The 19,023-nt window shown below is 53.5% G+C and overlaps 1 protein-coding gene across 2 annotated transcripts; it reads right to left on the bottom strand.

Annotated features, from left to right (window-relative positions):
• Nucleotides 1-305: 305 nt before the first annotated feature.
• Nucleotides 306-18,877, bottom strand: Duox2 (dual oxidase 2). Of its 2 annotated transcripts, XM_050134460.1 has the most exons (34): nucleotides 18,709-18,877; nucleotides 18,231-18,352; nucleotides 17,881-17,970; nucleotides 17,390-17,554; nucleotides 16,690-16,877; nucleotides 16,320-16,521; nucleotides 16,002-16,168; nucleotides 15,616-15,676; nucleotides 15,416-15,512; nucleotides 14,929-15,019; nucleotides 14,432-14,534; nucleotides 13,756-13,919; nucleotides 13,033-13,208; nucleotides 12,713-12,831; nucleotides 12,247-12,384; nucleotides 11,925-12,038; nucleotides 11,562-11,764; nucleotides 11,076-11,261; nucleotides 9,986-10,211; nucleotides 9,811-9,904; nucleotides 8,163-8,350; nucleotides 7,579-7,648; nucleotides 7,158-7,238; nucleotides 6,318-6,496; nucleotides 5,909-6,139; nucleotides 5,733-5,832; nucleotides 5,054-5,103; nucleotides 4,700-4,827; nucleotides 4,301-4,454; nucleotides 2,913-3,145; nucleotides 2,588-2,746; nucleotides 2,136-2,291; nucleotides 1,904-2,032; nucleotides 306-1,657 (listed from the first exon to the last, which is right to left on the bottom strand). In XM_050134460.1, exons 2-34 carry the CDS (start codon nucleotides 18,298-18,300, stop codon nucleotides 1,535-1,537), a joined length of 4,635 nt encoding a protein of 1,544 aa, XP_049990417.1. In that variant the 5' UTR covers nucleotides 18,301-18,352; nucleotides 18,709-18,877; the 3' UTR covers nucleotides 306-1,534. The 2 variants fall into 2 exon arrangements, with proteins under 2 accessions (XP_049990417.1, XP_049990418.1); XM_050134461.1 differs by lacking the exon at nucleotides 12,247-12,384.
• Between the last annotated feature and the right edge of the window lie 146 nt (nucleotides 18,878-19,023).

Raw genomic sequence — 19,023 nt, 5'->3', positions numbered from 1 at the left:
CACACGCTTTTCTCATCTGTATAATTTGTCTGGGACAATTTGCTGTCTCGCCTCCTAATATCTTCACAAGCCACTGCATAACTATAGGAACAGGCTCGAAGAAGTTGAGGGTTGTCCTTTATAATCTTTACAGATAAACTTGGCACCAGAGTCCCGGGTCTCCTGGACGCCGGCTTGGTGTGTCCCGCTTTGTCAGAGATGGCCTCACTATAGAGATACTTGGCTTCTGAATAAACCCACCAAGGAAGGAACCTGGTTCAGATCCTGGAGCCGGTCTGAAACTCTCCTTGCTACAAATTCTACCAGCTAGAGAATACCACGGCCCAGCAATTTCACTCCCAGATAAATTCCAGACCCAGAAAAATAAGCGCATTATATCCACCAAAACACAGGCATACGAATGTTCATAGCAGCTTTATTCAATCATCCAAAGCCAGAAACAACCCCACTGCCTTCCAGCAGACCAGGTAACAGATGAGGATCCAGCTCTACAATGGAAGGAAGGCGACATAGCAAGACAGGGGAACAAACTGCCAACAGACACAACGGCAGGAATGAATCACGGTGCACCAGGATGTGAGGCCAGGATTAAAGCTGAATTCGGTGTGGCCTAAACTGCAGTGACAGAAATCACATTTGGAGTTGCTTCTAGATGAGGGAGACTTACCGGGGAAACTTCTGGGTGACAGGAATGTTGAAATGTTTTCTGACTTGACCTGGGTGGTAGTTACTTTAAGATTCATACATGTTCTGCAACTATACCTCAACTATACATGTGTTACAACTCAGCTTTTTAGTAAAAAGCCATGTGAAGGAGGGGAGAGGTAACGTCTGTGTACTGTGGTCAGGTGACCTGATTTCCCTAGGATAAGAGGCTTCCAGGACCCAAACTGGGCAAACTGGGAAAGCTGTTACGTTTTCTCTGGGAAATAGGAGCTGAGGGGTTTGGGAAAAGTTGTCGAGAGACTGTTGCTCCTGGAACCCAGGAACTGCTCCCCAGACTCACAGAGGATCTACTGCAGGGTCAGGGCAGCAGACGCTGCTGGCTGACATTAGGAACTCAGGGCTGGTGGCCTTATGGCTTGTGGCCCTCTTGGAGCAGCAAGGTGTGGGGCTGAAGCTGGAGCAGGGTGGCCCAGAGCCTGAGTTGAGCTAGGTGGGCTCTTCAGGCTTTCAGTCTCTGAGAGGAACCTCGAGGGGATGCTCAAATGATCCCCCCAAGGAAAGCCCACCACTATATATACCAATTCTGTGAAGGCAACGCAGAGAAACAGAAACCTACGGGAGGTGACACACGGTGTACCCTTTCCCTCCACAATTGTCGGAAACAGGAACTGTCCCCTCATCCCTTTACATCCCATAACCTATTACAGCATGATCTGGGTATTAGAGAGGCCTTGTCTATCTGCCCAGAACAGGAGGTAGATGGGGCAATGAGGCAGAGTCTGGGTGGTGTCCAGTTTCCTCCCTGTGGTCTCAATTGACAGTTGTGCTGAAGCTCACAGAGGGGCTGGGCAGGAGCCAAGCATCAGACTCAGAAGTTCTCATAATGGTGCACAAAATGGGCCTGGTCCCGCCTGTTGATAAGTTGGCAAGACTTCTCCACATTCTTGGTCATCCCTGGAGGACCACAGCTGAAGACTCCGATCTTACGAACCTGTCCATGGAGAGACGTGTGCCCTTGGAGCCTTGAACCGCCCGCTGCCCAGGGAAGTCAGCTTGTCCAGCCTGACTACAAAAAGCAGACTTCTACCCTGGACCCTGGGAAAGAGGCTAGAGCTGGGGGTGGTTAGGATAAATCTGTGCTCAGGGTGGGAATTCTCTGCTCTGGATGGAGCTGCAGGGGTCTTGAAGGCCAAGATGAGATTACATAGGGTCCGAGGGTGGGAGGGGATGGACTCACCTCTGGATGAACTTCCTGCAGAGAGCTGAAGAAGAGCTCAAAGGGAGGGCGGCCAAAGTGGGTGACAGAGCGCAGGCCCGTGAACAGACTCCGGTTCAACACCTTCTGGAAGTGCCGCTCACAGATGTACTGGGGGAGGAAGTGGGCACAGAGGATCATAGCCAGGCATGGCCAGGACCAGCTCTTGGCCCTGATAGTGTCCCACCTGCCCTGCCTGGTTGGCCTGGCCTACCAGCATGGTGGTCCTGAGGTCAAACTTCTCAGCCAGCTGGGTGATATAGATGTGCACAGACACTAGGTCCTGGTGGTCGTTCTCCTCCACCTCCCGGATGATGTCAGCCAGCCACTCAAACTGCCGCTGAGTCCTTGTCACCCAAATGAAGTAGATCTGAGGACACACACTGGGGCTCAGGGCCAGCTTAGGTCTGGCCCCCTACATTCTGAGATGCCAGGATGTCTCAGATATCCCATAGAGGGATGCTCTGGTTTTGGCCTCCAGAGAACCCGAGGCCAGCAGAGTTCTTTCTGGCCATGCTCCTATCCACCCTCCAGATTTGGCATCTGGACCACTGGATGTAATGGTCCCCACAGGCCCTGTGGTTGAAAGCCCAGAGTGTTCTGCTATAATATCAGGACTCCATCAGGCCGCATGCTCCCCATGCAGGGTGGAGGAAGGAGACTCACCTTCTTACAGAGCATCTGGCTGCCCAAGGATGACTTGAAGACCAGGTCTTTAAGAATGGAAGCAAACGGGGTGACTCCAATGCCCCCTCCTACCAGCACTGACACCTCAAACTTATGCCACTCCTGGTGACCCTCTCCAAATGGCCCATCGAGGTACAGCTGCCGAGAGAAGGGGAGGTGAGCCTGGTCTTGCCCCAACTCTGAGGCCAGAAATGGGGAGGCTATGAGAGGACAGAGCACCCCAGCCCCTCTTAGATTAGCATTAACACGATTGGAGCACCTAGTGTCAGGACAGAGGGGAAAGGGATATTCCTAGGGTAGGCACCTTTGGGTATCTGGCATAAATACCACCCACTGGGGGTGAGTAGATCTCCCTGAGGCGAGTGGTCCAGGGTCCCACAGCCCTGATGTGCAGGCTGAGTGTGTCCTCATGGGGTGCAGAGGTCAGTGTGAAGGGGTGGTACTCATTGGTCCCCAGGCCCAGGCAGGCGATCCGAACCCATTGCCCTGACTTGTACTCAAAAGCCTGGGGTCGCTGGAATTGCAGGTAGGTCACTCCTAGGGGTCATAGGTAGGAAAGAGCCTAGATTAGAGACTGTACGTGAAGACCAGCAGATACCTTTTTTTTTTTTTTTTCTACACTGCTGAGGCCCAGATGGTCTCGCAGTCACATGGTCTAGGCAGATGGATTCCTGGTACTGAGAATAGTTGGGTCTCCTCTGTTTTCTGGGTAACATAAGAGTTTGGCTTCTCTGACCCAATTTAGTGTCTCTCCTTTCTCCTTCCTCATCCCACAGAGGGTGAAGGCTCAGCACTGCCAGAAAAGCAGCCTACAGAGTGGAGGGGCCTTCAGATCCCAGAGGCTTACCAAACTCCCCTACTTGAGGGTGACTTCCATGATGTACATGTCAAAGCAACACATTTTGTTAGCAAATCTTTGTTGGATACTGTTGGTTGCCACCACAGCCGGACCTCAGGCTTACCGATATTTGTTGAAAACGGAGAATTAAAAGTTTTGGAGCATATGAAAGGCTACTTTAACTTTACCCTTAAGTAATCCTGAGTGAAATACGATTGAAATGAAATTGAGTTCTTTGCAATGTGAATCTTGGAGCTTAGATAACATTATGGTCCCTAGCACCTCCCACCTCCTTGCATAGTGATTCACATCAGCCAATTCAGACACAGCAGTAATCTGGCTATCAGGCCTTTCTCTCCTAGAAGTCTTCCTCATCCTAGAACTTGTCCGTGTCATTTTTACCTGCATCTCCCCATCATTGCTTCTCACTGTCTGCAAGCCGTTCTCTTTTTTTTAAAGATTTATTTTGCTTTTAATTAGGTGTATATATGCTTGTCTGTGTGTGGGTGTATGCACATGTGAATGCCTATTCCTGTGAAGGACAAAAAGACAGCATTGTATTCCTTGGAGCTGGTTATGAGCTGCCTGACATGGGTGCTGGGAACTGAACTCAGGTCCTTTGAAAGAGCAGAAAGTGCTCTTAACCGCTGAGCTATCTCCTTAGCCCCTTGTCTGCAAGTCTCGTGAGGAACTAAGCATAACCCTTCTTGGGATGCTACTTCTATCAGAAAAATCTTAGGGGCTCAGGAGTCCTCAGGAGGATGGCAGAGGTGGGGTTCAAGAAACCTGAAAAAGCTCCCACCATGTCTGAGGAGCCAACTGATGCTCCATGCCTGCATCAGACCAGTCCTTACCTGAAGGCAGCAGCTCGGCCTTCACCACGCTGATCTCCACCTTCTTCCGGCTCAGGCTCACCAGCTTGTCCCCTCCATAGATAATTGCTGGGACCAGGAAGTAGATGTGGAAACTGGGCAACTGGATGAGGGCATAGCTGCCGTGGATGATGAGCTGGAAACGTGGCCAGTTAGTATAGCACCACCCGGCAGGCCCCACCTTCCTCCTCCTTGTTAGGCATGGCCCACCCAAGGTCTGGGTCTGGTTTTGTAGATGGGCTGGCATAGACCCCAGTGTGGGGTCTCAGATCTCAGGATCGGAGTCCTTGGGTCTAATTCTCCCTGCTCCCTACTTTACCCTCTGTTTCCATCCCAAGTGTCCCCCTCCAAGGTCCAACCCTGCCCATCAAAGGTCCTCACCAGGGCATAGAGCACAACATAGAGGTGGTGGGTCAGCCAGAAGCCCCGGAAACTGTGGCGTCGGAAGTGGTGGGAGGCGAAGACGTACATGATGGCCAGGACCAGGAGCAGGAGTACACCTGTCATACCTGAGAGCAAGAGGACGGAGTCAGTGGGTGTCTGTGAACTTCAGCCTGAGCTAAAAACACAACAGGACACCACACTACACCCATCCCACCCAACTTCAGAAGGAGTGCTCAGATCCTGCAGACACCCCACTTCCTGCTCAGATCCCACATCCCGCCACACATCCTGCTCAGATCCCATGGACACCCCACTTCCTGCTCAGATCCCACATCCCACCACACGTCCTACCTGGAACTGTCTCAAAGAACCACCAGTAGTACTTTGGCGGAAACTTGGACCTGTGGGGCGAAGGCACAGTGAACCTCTGGCTGGGGCAGAAGGGACGTCACCGCTACACCCCAGCCTGGTGCTGCCCCCTGACAGCTGGTTACTGTCTCCAGCAGGATGGCTAAGGGATCCTTCCAAGGAGCCTTGTGTCCACTGTCACCTTCTACTCTCTGAGCCACCGCCACATTTCCTGCCATTCTAGCTTACGTTCTCTTCCTGACGTCAGCCCTGGCCTCCTGGAGTACCTGTCCATTATTCTGTGAGAGGAGGGAGGGTGAGACCAACTACAGAGCAAAAGTGTTGAACAACTGCACACATCTGCACAGCCCAGCTCTCCGGCACTTGAATTATACCCAGCACATGGTGTATAAGTGTTTGTCCAGTGAGTGGATAGCAAGCTGAGATAGTAAACTGTGTGTCCGATATATATGGGAAAGAGACTCCAATGTCATTTCCTAAGGTCCTATCCTGGCCAGTCACAGACAACTGGAGAGAAAGTGGTCACCTTTCAGCTCCCCACGACGGACAGCTTTGCGCCTCCATGTACGAAGCAGCTGTACTTCTGTGATCACCTACTTCTTTCCTCTTACATGCTCCGGCCCACCCAGAAGACCCTAGGGACGCCTTCCCATGAACTGACCCGTCATTCACGAAGACATTAGGGAAGACGCAGGTCAGCAGGCTGAGCGGACTGACTGAGAAGATGTACACGTTGACCGCATGGCCAGCACTGTGCAAAACTGGAAGAGAGAGAGAGACATCATGTCAGAGCCATTAACTGGGTCCAGCTCTACTCCCATCCCAGGAGCCACATACCAGCCAGGACAACTGCAGCCATAGCAATCCAGCGATGGAAGTCCACAGCGGCATCGAAGGGAATGTAGCGGTTGAGGAAGGTCTCCCGCAAGAAGGTGATGAGGTTGCGACACATGGTGAGCAGGATGTAGGAAAACATGAAGGAGATGCTGGCCGCCGTGCCCCGGGACAGGATGATGCCCACATAGGTGGTCTCTTCAATATCCGTGGGTGGCGAAGCAAAGCCGTAGTCTAGGGCCAGAGTTGAGGCAGATCAGCACAGCACACAAGACAGCATCCCGAGTCTGAGTCCCAATGCCTGGGCTCGGCCATCCAGACACTGAGGACTGGTGAGGGCAGCCAGAGGGTTCTTCACTCCCCCCTGAGATACAGCATGTTCCCTGCCCACTGCCCGCAGCCTGGCACTCACAGTAGGCACGGTCTGCAAACAGGCCCACGCAGATGGCTGAGAAGATCGTGACACACATGATATGGCGCCGGTAGTTCTCCACAAACCTCTTGAACTGCTGTAGCTTCTGGGCCAGGAAGCCCCGCTGCAGCTTCTCCGGCACAGCCTCTGTGTACAGCCGGGGAGAGGGCCCCATTGACCTGTAGCAGTGAAAGACAAAGCGTTGGGAAGGAAGGGGCTCCTTGGCACCCCCTCAGTGCCACCAACCAATGGAGATCTGGGAACCATGAAGGATGGGTCCTCACAGTGAAAGGAACAAAAGCAGACCCTACTCCCCCAACCCTTTGTCTCCATTTTTGCTTGTTCCAGACACCCCCTTCTGACTCCTTACACTCTACCTCCTCCTCCTTCCTGTCTCTTTCTCTGTGTTCTACACCCCCTCCTTTGTTTTCTGCACTGGTCTACTTCTGTACAGCAGAAGCCAGGAGACCCCGTGTGCCCTGCTCGTGGTGCTTTGAGTCTCTTGCCTGAAGGTGAGTTTGGAGGCTGAGAGAAGATGAGGTCATTTGACACTCCAACCCTCCAGTGGGTGGCCCCGAGGGAAGGTCAGGGGGCCACTTCCTCACCAGTGCCTGTCTCTCACGCTACAGGGCAGTGGGGCCCCCTCTCTGACTGTGCAACCTGCAGAAGATCCAATGGGTTTCGGGGCCCAGACGCCACAGTGGGTCAGGTGTCCCATGGAGAACACCTGACACCATAGCATGTCAAAGGGAAGGGGGTTTGAGGTCGTGTGTCAGGGTGCAGAGACCCTGAGACATCTTTCTAAGCATCCTTGTGCTCGGGGACCTAGGAAATACTCACTTTTTGCCCAGCTTCTTCTTTAGGCCGGCACTTCCCAGCTCTGGGGCTTTTAAGGGGAGCACCAGTTCCCGGGGGCAGGAGCTAAAAGAAAATGGAATCTGTTTTCTTCTCATCATTGCAGACAGCCAGGATAAGAACTGCCATGTTGACGTTGGAATGGAATCCAGAGAAGGACCCTGAGACCAGGGAGGGACCAAGGAGGAAAAGCAACAACAAGTTGCTCATCTGTCCTTAGGACGCCTCAGCCCTAGAGAGGCAGAGGGGAGAGCCAAGCTCTTGAGCAACGCAGGCTGTAGAAAGCAGCTGGAGTCTGAGCTGACACTGACCTTGTAGTAAGAGGTCAAATATTTGATCAGCTAGCTCTGTTTCTTTTGTTTCTCTACATAGATCTAGCCAAGGAGACCACCCCGAGCCTACGCACCGGTTCCCAGGAGTCCGGGTGATGAATGAGACTCTATAGCCGCTGCGTTGTTTAAAGACGTCCCCAGCGCCTAGAAAGGATAACAGGCGTTCCAGTTGGCTTCTTCAGATGGACAGAGGGTGGGATGGGAGACTGTCCTCTCCTCCTGGACCCTGAAAGGCTGCCTCAGCCCTGGGTGGTGACTTAATGAAGTCCAGATCTCTGACTTCAGCCCCATTTTTCTCCCTGTATGCACTGAGCACTTCTGGTACAGAGGGCAGCCAGTGTGGTAACCGTGGTAACTGTGTAAGGAGAAAGGGGCTATCCTCTAGACAGAGAGGACTCTGCATGTCCTTCGGGAAAAGAAAACAAGGCCCCCTCCTCTGGCCAGATACGCCCTAGGTGAATGCCCATGGCTTGCCCTTTGGTGTCATGAGCCACTGTGAGCAAAATACAACTTGTCTCTGAGTGTCCATATTTAGCTCAGTGCCAAGCACCAAGGGCTCAGAGGAAAGGCAGTAAGGCCTGGGCTGTGTCCATCGGGAACTCTGTTCTGAACACTCATTGTCTTCCTGATTCTGAATATTCCTTCCACGCTCACACACCTTTAGCTCCACCTTTGACACAGAGCTGTGTGAATCGGAGATCGCTGTCATGGTCCCGCAGCATGAAGTGGAAATCCTCCCAGGTCAGCTCCTCCTTGTCCTGGAAGCCCGACTCCCGGAACATGGACTCCACCACCTCAGTGAGCTGGGCCTTGGACAGGCAGTTGTTAGAGATCTCGATGAAGGACCTGGAGGAGGATAGAAATAGAGTAACTATCATGCAGCAAGGTCAGGATGGGGTTCCCTCAGACCAGCAATCTGGGACATGGTACTGGGAGGTGCCTGTTCAGCCTGAAGGCGATGCTAAGTTAGGTGAGGGGATGAACCCATACTCAAGGACCTTGACAGTGTAGGAAAAGCATCCCCAGCCCAGAGGAATGAAATGACAACAAACGGGAAAGACCACTGCAGAGACTAAGACATCTGATGCCCCTCTCTTGCGATGGACTCGCTGCCCATTCTCTTCTGGGAAAGCCCACACCCATCGCCCTCAGGGGTCCCACTCTCCCTATCCAGAGAGGACACTAGAGTGTGGGCGGGGCACCGCTGCAATGGCAGCTGCCTCCTTACACCGACACCCTGGAGCACGCGGAGGACCCCCTCGTTCTATCTTATTATAGGATTGTAGGGTTAGAGGATGATGGGAACTCCTCCTGGGTTTTCTAGAACATTGCCAGGACTGAACCTGCGGTGACATGGTGGTGAAGTACAGGCTGTAGTCATTTTTGCTCTTTTGGAAGTCTATGCTGGGGACTGGAGAGATGGCTCAGGAGTTACAAGCGCTAGATATTCTAGCAATTTCTGCTTCCAGCATGGCAGCTCACAACTGTCTGTATTTCTAGTTCCAGGGGAATCTGATACCCTCACATAGACACACTTGCAGACAAAATACCAATACACAAAAGATAAAGATAAATAAAACCGAAGGAGGAGGAGGAGGAAGAGGAGGAGGAGGAAGAAGTAGTGGTAATCGCCTGTGTCAGGCTGGGATTGTCAGCAAAGGCAATGCCAAAAGCAATGGGAAGGCAGACAGGAAGAGGCGCTTTTGAAGAAAATGGGCTGCTGGGCTCAATATTTACTCACACTCATGTCATTGGTTTTGGTGAACTATGTGCCAAATGTCTACATGCTAATCTCAACTTAGAGAAAGCAGATTCAAGAAGAAATGAAAAGTCGGGCATTGGTGGCACACGCCTTTAGCCTCCTCACTCGGGAGGCAGAGGCAGGTGAATCTCTGAGTCTGAGGCCAGCCGGGTCTACAGAGTGCGCTCCAGGACAGGTGGGGCTACACAGAGAAACCCTGTCTCGAAAATAGAAGAAGAGGAGGAGGAAGAGAGAAGCCTGTGGTGCTCAAGGGGGTTTGTTACTAAGGTCCTGTCCTTGGGAATGAGAAGTTGAGGATGCTCACAGCTGCTCTTTATTGACATTTTAAAACTAGGGCAATGTTTCTGGCAATTTTAGACAGAGTAGATATATGGACCCTGTTAGAGGCGGGGACCCGCCTCGGTGACCTTTTGAAGGTGGGTGCCTTGAGAATCCAGGATGCAGTGTGTACCGCTCAGCCACCTTGCCTGCCCGCCTCTGACCCAAAGTGCGTTACTGTCTAAAACATCGAGATGTTTCAGGATTGGAAAGGCCCAGGCTGTACCGCATCATGGTGAAGAATTCGTCCTTGGAGAGGAAGCCGTTTGAATCCAGGTCATACATGGTAAACATCAGGCGGGACTTATCCTCTGGGGAACCTACGAGGGAAAGGGGATTCAGGCCACCTCCTTGAGAACAAATTCCTGGGTCCTCAGATGCTCTGCTGGTCCCTACCCTACCTTTCATGAAGACTACCAGGATGTCCAGGAACTCCCGGAAGGAGAGGTAGCCGTTGCCATCCTTGTCGGCCAGAGAAAACATGGCCTCCACAAACAGATCCTGGGGCTTGAGACCCAGAGACTCGGCAAACTCAGCCCTGCTCAGCTCACAAGTCAGGGCCTCGCGTACTTGCTGGGATGAGTCCAGGGGCAGAGACCCTGCATCTGCCTGGTTGATATCCAGCACCTGTACTCGGGCAGTCACAGGGAGGGAGAGAAGGAGGTAAGACCTGGGACAGAAGCAGTTCAGTGACTTCCTGTCTCCTCCACGTGCAGGTCACAAAGCCCAGCTCCTGATCCTCAGCCATGCTGATTTGGGCCTCTGCTTTCCTATTGTAGGGGTTAATGGACTCTCTCAGCCTTTCTTTTCTCTCTGGACCCAAGCACCACCCAGCAAGGACAGTACTGAGAAGAGAGAAAAAGTGAAAGTAAGGGGCAGGGAGCAAAGTCGAGGAATGAAAAGAGAAAGAACCTGTGCTGGAGGCAGGTGATAGGGGCTATAATATGACCAGCAGTCAAGGACTGAGCCCAAGTGCTCGGCTAATTCAGACAGCACTGGTGCGTGCCTGGAACCTGAACCCTGTCAGTGTGCAGGGAATGTAAAACTAACATTGCTGCCATTCATCGTCGCCCGCGAGGTACTCAGGCTAAGTACATGCATTTAGGCTAAGCACCGCCTACAGAACGGCATTTCTCAAACTTGAGTCTATATCAGCATCACCTGGAAAGACCTGTCAAGATGAAGCCTCCTGGGGCTCATCCCCAGAGCTCCTCGTTCAATCTGTTTGAGGAGGAGCCTGAGAACCAGCCTTGATAACAAGTTTCCAAGTGGGTTGACGCTACCGGTTCAGGGGTACTGTTTGAGAATCCATCATGTAGATCACCTCACTAGCTCCACGGTTGATTAGATAAGGAAGTGGGGATACAGAGACAGACAAGAACACGCGACTTGTCTTAGAATCTAACTGTCGCCAGCCTGCAGGGTAAAATCTTAGTTCCCATACAGCTCAGGTTGGCTCCATCCCCTGTGCCAGGTATTAAGTCATGGTACCTGAGCAAAGAGTTGTCTGAAGAAGATCTCCAAGATGCCTGCCCGCTGCTGCTTGGTCACAGCCTTCCTAAATAGCTCCTTCTCGTCCATCTCAGTCATGCGCAGACCCGGAGCCCAGCTGATACAGAGGTCTTGCAGCTGCTGCACAAACACACCCCGCTCCTCTTCAGAGTTAAACAGCAGCACCTGTGTTGGAGAAAGGGCTGCCATCGTGTCTGGAGCTGGCTCTTCTGGTCCAGCCCCATTCCAAAGGACCTCAGGTTGAGGGAGGAAGAGGAGTCTCTTCCCTGACCATCCAGGCTGTGGTCAGAGAGTGGCCTGGGGAGGGTGTCAATCAGTCTGGGGGCAACTGAAAGGAGGGAGCCTCCTCCAGTTTCAGTCTTCACAGGCAAGCTCTGAAGCTGGGACACCGAGTGGAGGAGACGCGCTTATGAGAGGGGATGTGCACGAGAACAGCCCGCAAAGGGAGGCAGGGATGAGCAGTACCAGGTCATACTCCTTGGGGATCTTGAGCAGCAGGGTACGGCGTCCGCGGTTGCTGGACAGGATGAGGTTGACCTGCTGCGGGGGCCGCAGCTGGATGGTATGGAGCACGGTGAGACGTTTGTCAAGGACCTGCAGACTCCTGTCTGGGGTCAACTGGATGGTGACAGGATAGCTCCTCTCCCTGGGGCCTGGCCACTCGATCGCTGAGGAAAGAACAGTTGTGCGTGGTGACTCAGCAGAGGCCTTTGAGCCCATGTCATTCTCAGACCTGAGCATGTGTTTCTACTGAGCCTGACGGCCATCCCGCTGTATAATTTGGTCCCAGATCCCCTTCCCCGCTTCCGTCCCCCAGGCTCATCTCACCTGGCAATCCAGCCCTGGCTGTTTCCTTCTTCAGACTCTCTTTGCCTTTCTTTTGTAGCTTCTTGCGCTCTTGGTTCCGGTGATGAGCCACCACCCCAGCGACAACCAGACTCACTGACGGGGACCAGGAGAGATCAGTGAGAGGGAGGGAGAACCTTTTGCTCATAGCCTCAGAAGTGGAGGGCCTTCAGCTACTGCTCCTTGGATATCCAAGGCTCCCTGAGCCTGGCTCAAGCTATACAAAGGAGCTAGCTCAGCAAGCCAGCAAGTGGGGGGTGGGGGGGGGGCAGAAAAAAAGAGATGGGGGAGGTAAAGTGCTTACCTAATGGTAAGCAGCAGAGAATCACAATGACGATGCCGTAAGTGGCACCACTGCCCTGGAAGTAATCAGTCACAGTAAGGGGCACACACTGGGGCAAGCCTTCCGTTGTCAGCTGCTGAGGCTGTGGGCAGGGGGCACCTGAGGGACAAGTCACGGCAGACCTCAGAGCCCAAGACTCCCACTCTTTAGGAAAGCCTCTTCCCCTGTCTTAGAAAGGGCCAAATATCTTCTCCCATTCCCAGGTCCACCTCTCTGGAACTCGTTCCCCTCAAAAGACCCCTTTCATAACTAATTTCTCAGCATCCACCTCAGCTCAATTGCTCGGTCTAACCCTCACGCCAGCGTGGACTGCAGTGTAGAGAGCAGCTTACTGCAGGCCTTGCAGCCCAACGCAGAAGGCACATGGCTCCCTGGACTGCACCAGGTGACTCTGCCCCACACCATGTCTGCTCTCCCAGCTACTCACCTTCCTGCCAGAAGAAAACGTTGGGCTGCAAGGCACTGGGGTCGACGTTGGAGACAGCTACCAGTACATCCCGCAAGGTGGTATTTCTGATTTCTGCAATCTCCTCCTCAGAGAACAGTCTACAGGGGGAAAGGCCATTGGTGGGATGGGAAGGGGCTTTCAGTCCTCCACGGACTCACGTGAAGAAAGAGACTGGAGTGGATAGAAGGATGGGGTAGGCCCCTGGAATCAAGACCTGCGGGGCTGTCTAGGGTCAGGCAGAGAGGGTCTGGAGCCCCAGGCCAAAGTGAGGTCTGAGGCAGGGCCCAGCCAGGCCTTACCCATTCCTGGTGTTCTCGAACCAGTAGCGGTCACCATCCCGTAGCCTCACAAACTGGTCCAGAATGATGCTGCTGAACAGAGGCCCGGGGCCCCCGTGGCTCTCCAGGAGTCCACCCAGGAGGAGCTCCAGCTGGGACAGGTCCTGGTTGTACAGAGCAGCTGTGGCCTCCAGCACCTGGAGCATCATGGGGGGGGGTAACAAACGTGTGTGTGTGTGTGTGTGTGTGTATCACCAACAATGCCATCATGGTAAAACTGTAACACTGAGAGTAACAACCTTATAATATTATAATGGAGAATAAGTGAGTTCACCTGTGTAGAGGATTTGGAACAGTAGGGCCATAGAAAGTTTTGGCTGCCATTAACTTGTGTATGTTGTGTGTGTGGGGATATGTTTTTGCACATAAATGTGTACATATAGATGCCAGAGGTTGACACTGGGTGTCTTCCTCAATCGCTCTCCACATTATTCTTTGAGACAGGGTCTTTCCCTGAACCTAGATAGATAACGCTGCTTTGGCTGGATTGGTTAGCTGGTAAGGTCTAGGGTCCTCCTATCTCTGCCTCCCCAGAGCTGGGATCACAGGAACATTCCAGCTTTATATACAGGAGATCCAAATCCTCACACTTGTTAACATGTTAATAACATGTAATGAGCATGTTATCAACTGAGCCATCTCCCTACCCCCAGGTGCCATTATTGTTGTGTTGATGTTATTGACCTGTGGTTCTACTTGGGGGTTGAGAGCGCTCCAGTTCTTTGGCGGCTCCAGTCCCAAGGCCAGCAGAGCCTGGCTATAGCTGGGCAGCCCCATATCTCGGCCACGTTGGATACTGCTAGCCACATAGTCCGTGCGAGAGAATCTGTCCGGGCCAGGCCAGTAATCTGAAAAGAGACCGACCAGACTCTGAGTCAGTCATCCCAAACCTTTGTTGCCTTGCATCCTTACAGTTAGCTGTCGAGAGCTCTCCCCAGATTCAGTCCCCGGCACTCTTCTACACGACACCAGTGGCTTTGTTTGCTGTGGAGCCAATGTCACCATGGGTGATGGGGGCAACTTTTCCTAAAAGATACCCTAAGACTCAGGAGAATTCTTGATACCAACCAGAAATCCCCTTCTCTGGACCTCCTAACTGTAAAACAGGGCTGGATAAGAACCCTTAGGACCTAAGTAGACACCAGAGATGATGTTCATGTGTGGTGCTGCCCCCATTCAGGCATGGTCACCTTAAAAGCAACACAAAACTAGAAATTAAGTGTGGGGGGGCACTCAAATTTCGACGTATTCTGACATCTGTTCCAAGTCTGTGTATTTGTGTGTATCGGTGTGTCTGCCTGTTGACTCACCCAGAAGGATCCTCAGTGTCCCCCTGTGACACCCCACGCTCTGAGCTCACCTCTCAGGTCTTCAACCACTATCCTGTCCTCCAGCTCCGAAATCTGGGAGGCCATTCCCAGCAGCAGCTGGTCCACCTCCTCGGCGCTCTTCAGATTGGGGTTCTGGAAGTGAACAATTCATGCAAGATTTTGATGAAGGCCCCCTCTGGCTCTCTAGCTCTCCCCATCCCCCCTCACTTCCCCCCTCTTTCTTTCTCCCACTCCCCTTTCCTTTCCTCTCCCTATCTTGGTAGACTGCTGAGCCCTTGAACACCTGGGTTCCAGCCATAGTCCTGCCTCAGTTTCCCAGGCAGCTAGGAGAGCAGGCACATCGCCTCCCCCACCCCCACCCTCAGGCATTTCCAGACTCTCTTGGACAATTCTTTCCAGATAATTTTCTCTCCCTTTTGCTCCCTACCTGGAGTCACCACTGCTCAAGAACCCAAATTGTTACTTTTCTAAGGGTTTATGATAAGTGACCATGACCCCTACTCTCTGCCCCTGACCCCTTGCTGACCTCCCGAATCCAGTAGCTGTTGCAGACCCTGAGAGCTGGAGAACTGCCAGAACCTTCCTTGGAGAATTTCCGGAAATGACAGCTGGAGTTTCTGAAATGGAGTTTTAAAAATACAGTAAAGGAATCGGGGGCAGACGCTAAGGTGGTGAACGAGGTGGAGCAATTCTGGGGGCTGGCTGAGAGTGAAGGACGGCCCATAAACGTCCTAGAACAGTGAAAGGATTTGAAGAGGGAGCGATCTCTATGACCTATGGGTGGTGGGAGGCGAGGAGATACCCTACACTCAGAAACCAACGTTCTACCATTAGGAGAGCCGAAGGATTTCCTCTGGAGCCCAAACCTCCCACCCCTGGATCCCGTTTCAGACCTCTCCCCCCAGTTCTGCTTTTCTTCTGATGAAACTGTGGAGGGGCGTGCAAGCTCCAAGCCCGCTCATGGAATACCTACTTCCAACCTTGGGCGGCTCTACCTGCAGCCCCTCCCTTACCTCATGTAGATCCCCGGGGGCACCATGGTGGAGAAGAACTGCTCAGAGGCTACCACAAACTCCGGGGAAATGCTGGGGTCCATAAAAGGGTGGTACCCTGCAGAAAGACGCCTTACCTCACTCCCTGGCATCACAAATCTACCCTTCTTTCTTCTCTGAGTCTTCAGTTTAGGTGCCCCCCCCCAACTCCTCTCCCTTACCTGAATACTCTGGAGGGTTTTTCTGCAGGAAGCTGGGCAACCATTGGTATAGAGCAATGTTCTGAGGGTTAGCAAGAGGAAAGGAGAGGTTGGAATGAGCCCATGAGGAAGGAAGACTAGTTGCAGAGATGAGACCCAGGCAAGGCCAGTTGTGGGGAATGGGGGGCCCAGGCAACTAAATTACAGTCACAAGTAAAATCGTTCACATAAACATCTGCGGGAGCTTTGCATATTTCCTCAACATTAGCCCCTATGGGAACAAGGGTCTCATGGAAAGGGGCATCATGGGAAGGGGCATTGTCCAAGGCTGGGGAAGCTTTCCTAGCAGAGCTGGATCTCACTGGATCCTGCACGCAGGTGGGCCTGGGTCAGGCGGCACCACTCACCTGGTAGGTAGCAATGACCCTCTTGCGCGCATGCTGGAACAGCTCCTCATCGCCCCAGTGTGGGTGCTCCCGCGCCAACCTCCTGGCCCACAGGTTGTGGTAGCGAAACCACAGCAGGCCCAGTGCCTGCAGGAAGGGCTCCCTGTTCCCGCGCTGGGCTCCAAAGGCTGCATCCATGTGGAGACGGTGGCGGGTGGAAGGCAATGGAAGGCATCATGAGCCAGGGGAGCCCAGACCTACAGGCAGACCCCTCCAGCCCAGTCCCCAACCCCATCAGCCTCCAACCCTGCTCCTTCTGCCGGGATCCCTCGGTCTCACCATACATCCCCTGCGACCCTCCCTGCCCCGTGGCGGGGTCCGGTGCCATCCACATGAGCAGTTGGTCCTGGGATTCCTTTGGGAATGCAGGATCGGCCCCCGATGCCAGCTGTCCTCCTGAGAAGCTCCTCAGCGTGTCACTCCACGAGTGAGAGGAGCCATAGATGGCACTGCCATCCAGCCAGCCGGTCACCTGGTTGGTCTGTGGGGACGTGCTGGTGAGTGGGGAGGGGGGGGCCAGGTAGGTGCCAGAGGGTGGGAAAGAGCCTCACCCTGCCCAGTTTTCCCAGCCAGACCCCAGGTCTCCAACGGGTTTAATCTCAGTCTCCCTTCCCGCCTGCCTACCCTCCTGCCTGCCTGTCTGGCTCACCAGGTCCCTGGGGTTGCTGGGGCTCTGTCCAGTCGTGCGGTCCCAGCGGCTCCTTTGAAAGGGCAACACCACGTCCCCACGCTTGTCAGGGTCGAACACGGGGTCCCCACGCGGGATGTAAATGTTGAGGAACTCTGCGGGGCAGCCTGGCGTTTCCACACTCACCAGGTCCGAGAGCAAGTGGTAACCTGGGTCAAGAGGGCAACGTGGTTAACTAATCATCAGGTTCTGCTTTCTTAGGGCCAGGAAGACCTCTAGTAATTTTCAGGGCGCAGAAGGCAGAGGTCAGAGCACAAGCGACAACGCGGTGTGTTAGGCTATCCCTTGGCAGCCTCGATCTTCGAATATGCAAACAGAAGGTAACATCCTCTCGTGAACATGCCAACCTTGTTGCCAGAATCAAAAATGATACGATTAACAGGCTCCCTTCACCTCTGAGTGGCAGTTATTAGAGTCTTGAGGAGAGCAAACGGCCAGGGCATCCAGTTTCTTAGAGTTCTAATGGGGACCCGATGGCACTTGTTAGTTTGGAGTAAGGTGTAAGAGAAAGATCCCCGCATCACACCCAAGTACTCAAAGATGACAGCAGAAGCGCTTCTTAGAAAGTATTCTTTTCCTGCGAGTTGCGGTGGGACTCCCGGGGTCCTTCCCTGGGTACTGAATGAGCTCCAGATCCGCCCTGGTTTCTTCCTACACTCACCAAAGAAGACCCCTAGCACTGTGCGGTTGTGGATGGACGCCAGCCCGGCTTTGCCTTGAGTGACAGCGTCGCTAAGCCGCCGAGGGTTGGGCAGCAGCGGCTCCTCCAGAGCCTGATAAACGCCGTCGGCGTAATTCGCAGGTACTAGGCGCTGCAGGCGTGATCCTGTAGGAGGCAGAGAGCTGAGCTGGATCATAGCTCCTGGTGCCCAAGACCTGGTACCCAAACCCGACCTGTCTCTGTCTCTGTCTCTGTCTCTCCCTCTTTCTCTCTTTCTCTCTCTTCTCTTTCTCTTCCTTCTTTTTTTCTTCTCTCTCTCTCTTTTTCTCTCTCTCTCTCTCTCTCTCTCTCCCTCCCTCCCTCTTTCTCTCATCTCCTTGCGCAGGAATGCACAAGAGTGTGGTGTGAATGCAAAACCCGCTTGCAGCCACACTCCAGCTGCAGGGCGGCACTGCTGCGACCCTGCGCTCCGAGCAGAACCCAGGATTTACCAGTAGCACCTCGCTGGTGGTACTTCAGATTGTTAAACCAGCCGTCAAAGCGCTGCACTTCCCAGGGCAGTGAGGGTGCATCCTGGCTCCCTGTGGGAGCAGAGAGCCTTCAACTTGGCACTAACCTCCCAGAGACCCTTCCTCAGATGGCGAAGTCCTCCCAACCAACTCTATTCCCAATCCTTCCACGGAGCTGGAGGACTCAGGATGAGTCTTCGTCTCACAAATCCGATCGGAGATGGAGATGGACCAGCCAGCCCTTCCAGCTTCCAAGACCAACTGACTTCTCCCTTTCCCACCCTCATGGGACTTTGGGTGACCCCTCTCAGCTAGAGGTCCCTTCTACTTACCTGCTGGACCCAGGGGTCCAGTCAGCAGAGCACCCAGGAGCACTAGTGTCTTGGGGCTTGCTGGAAGCATGCTGTCCCTGCAGCCTGGGGGTAGGAGGTAGTACACACCCCTACAGCTGGTGCTGGAAGAGGACGGCAGAAGCATTACTCAGGTCCGACATCTTCATGACGCTCTTTCTGGGACAACCTGGGAGATTATTGAGATTGCCCCCCCCCCAGCCCTGACAGAGTGCTGATTTCAATCGCAGGAACTCCTTTAGAGTCCTTTAGAGTGTCTGGAGCAGCATTGTTTCAGTTCCTCTGGGCTTTGCTCTAAAACCTGGTACTCTCATTCCAATTTCCCACATACTGCTTCTCCAGGATGAGGCAGGAGAGTGGGAGAAGCTAATGAACTGAGAGCCAGGGGCCCCCGCATTCAACCCCACTCTTATCTGCAGTGAATGCCTGCGGAAAAAGGAGAGGGCTAGGAGGACCCAACCTTTGGTGGAAGGCTCTGGTCCGTTTCAATCGGCTTCTGTGTTCTTGGAGGCTTTCTTTCTTTGCTCTGCTTCCCGCACTCCACCTTCGCAGCTCCGAGAATCTTCACGCTTCCTGGATGTACTTTCAACCTTCACTCTGGATCCCGTCTCGCAGTTGTGAGCTCACGCCACGGCAGCGGCAGGTGTGAGTGTGTGGACCAGAGGTTTGGCCTCCAGTTAAGAAGGGTTGCCGTTATTTGCATGTCCCCGCCCCGCGCTTGATCTCAGCTGGACCGGACCCTGCCACCTAATTGGGACACCTCCCCTGCTTGCTG

The sequence above is a fragment of the Alexandromys fortis genome, unplaced genomic scaffold (genome assembly GCF_014885135.2).
Source record: "Alexandromys fortis isolate MF-2015 unplaced genomic scaffold, M_Fortis_MF-2015_v1.1 scaffold_6, whole genome shotgun sequence".
In the NCBI taxonomy this organism is placed as follows: domain Eukaryota; kingdom Metazoa; phylum Chordata; class Mammalia; order Rodentia; family Cricetidae; genus Alexandromys; species Alexandromys fortis.
This window is presented reverse-complemented; position numbering and strand designations above follow the sequence as displayed.

Coding starts and splice junctions, on each gene's coding strand:
- Duox2 (XM_050134460.1), bottom strand. CDS start 18,300: ATGCTTCCAGCAAGCCCCAAGACACTAGTGCTCCTGGGTGCTCTGCTG. Junction 12,832..13,032: donor TTCGAGAACACCAGGAATGG/GTAAGGCCTGGC, acceptor TTCCCCCTGTAG/ACTGTTCTCTGAGGAGGAGA. Junction 8,351..9,810: donor GAATTCTTCACCATGATGCG/GTACAGCCTGGG, acceptor ATCCTCCTCCAG/GTCCTTCATCGAGATCTCTA.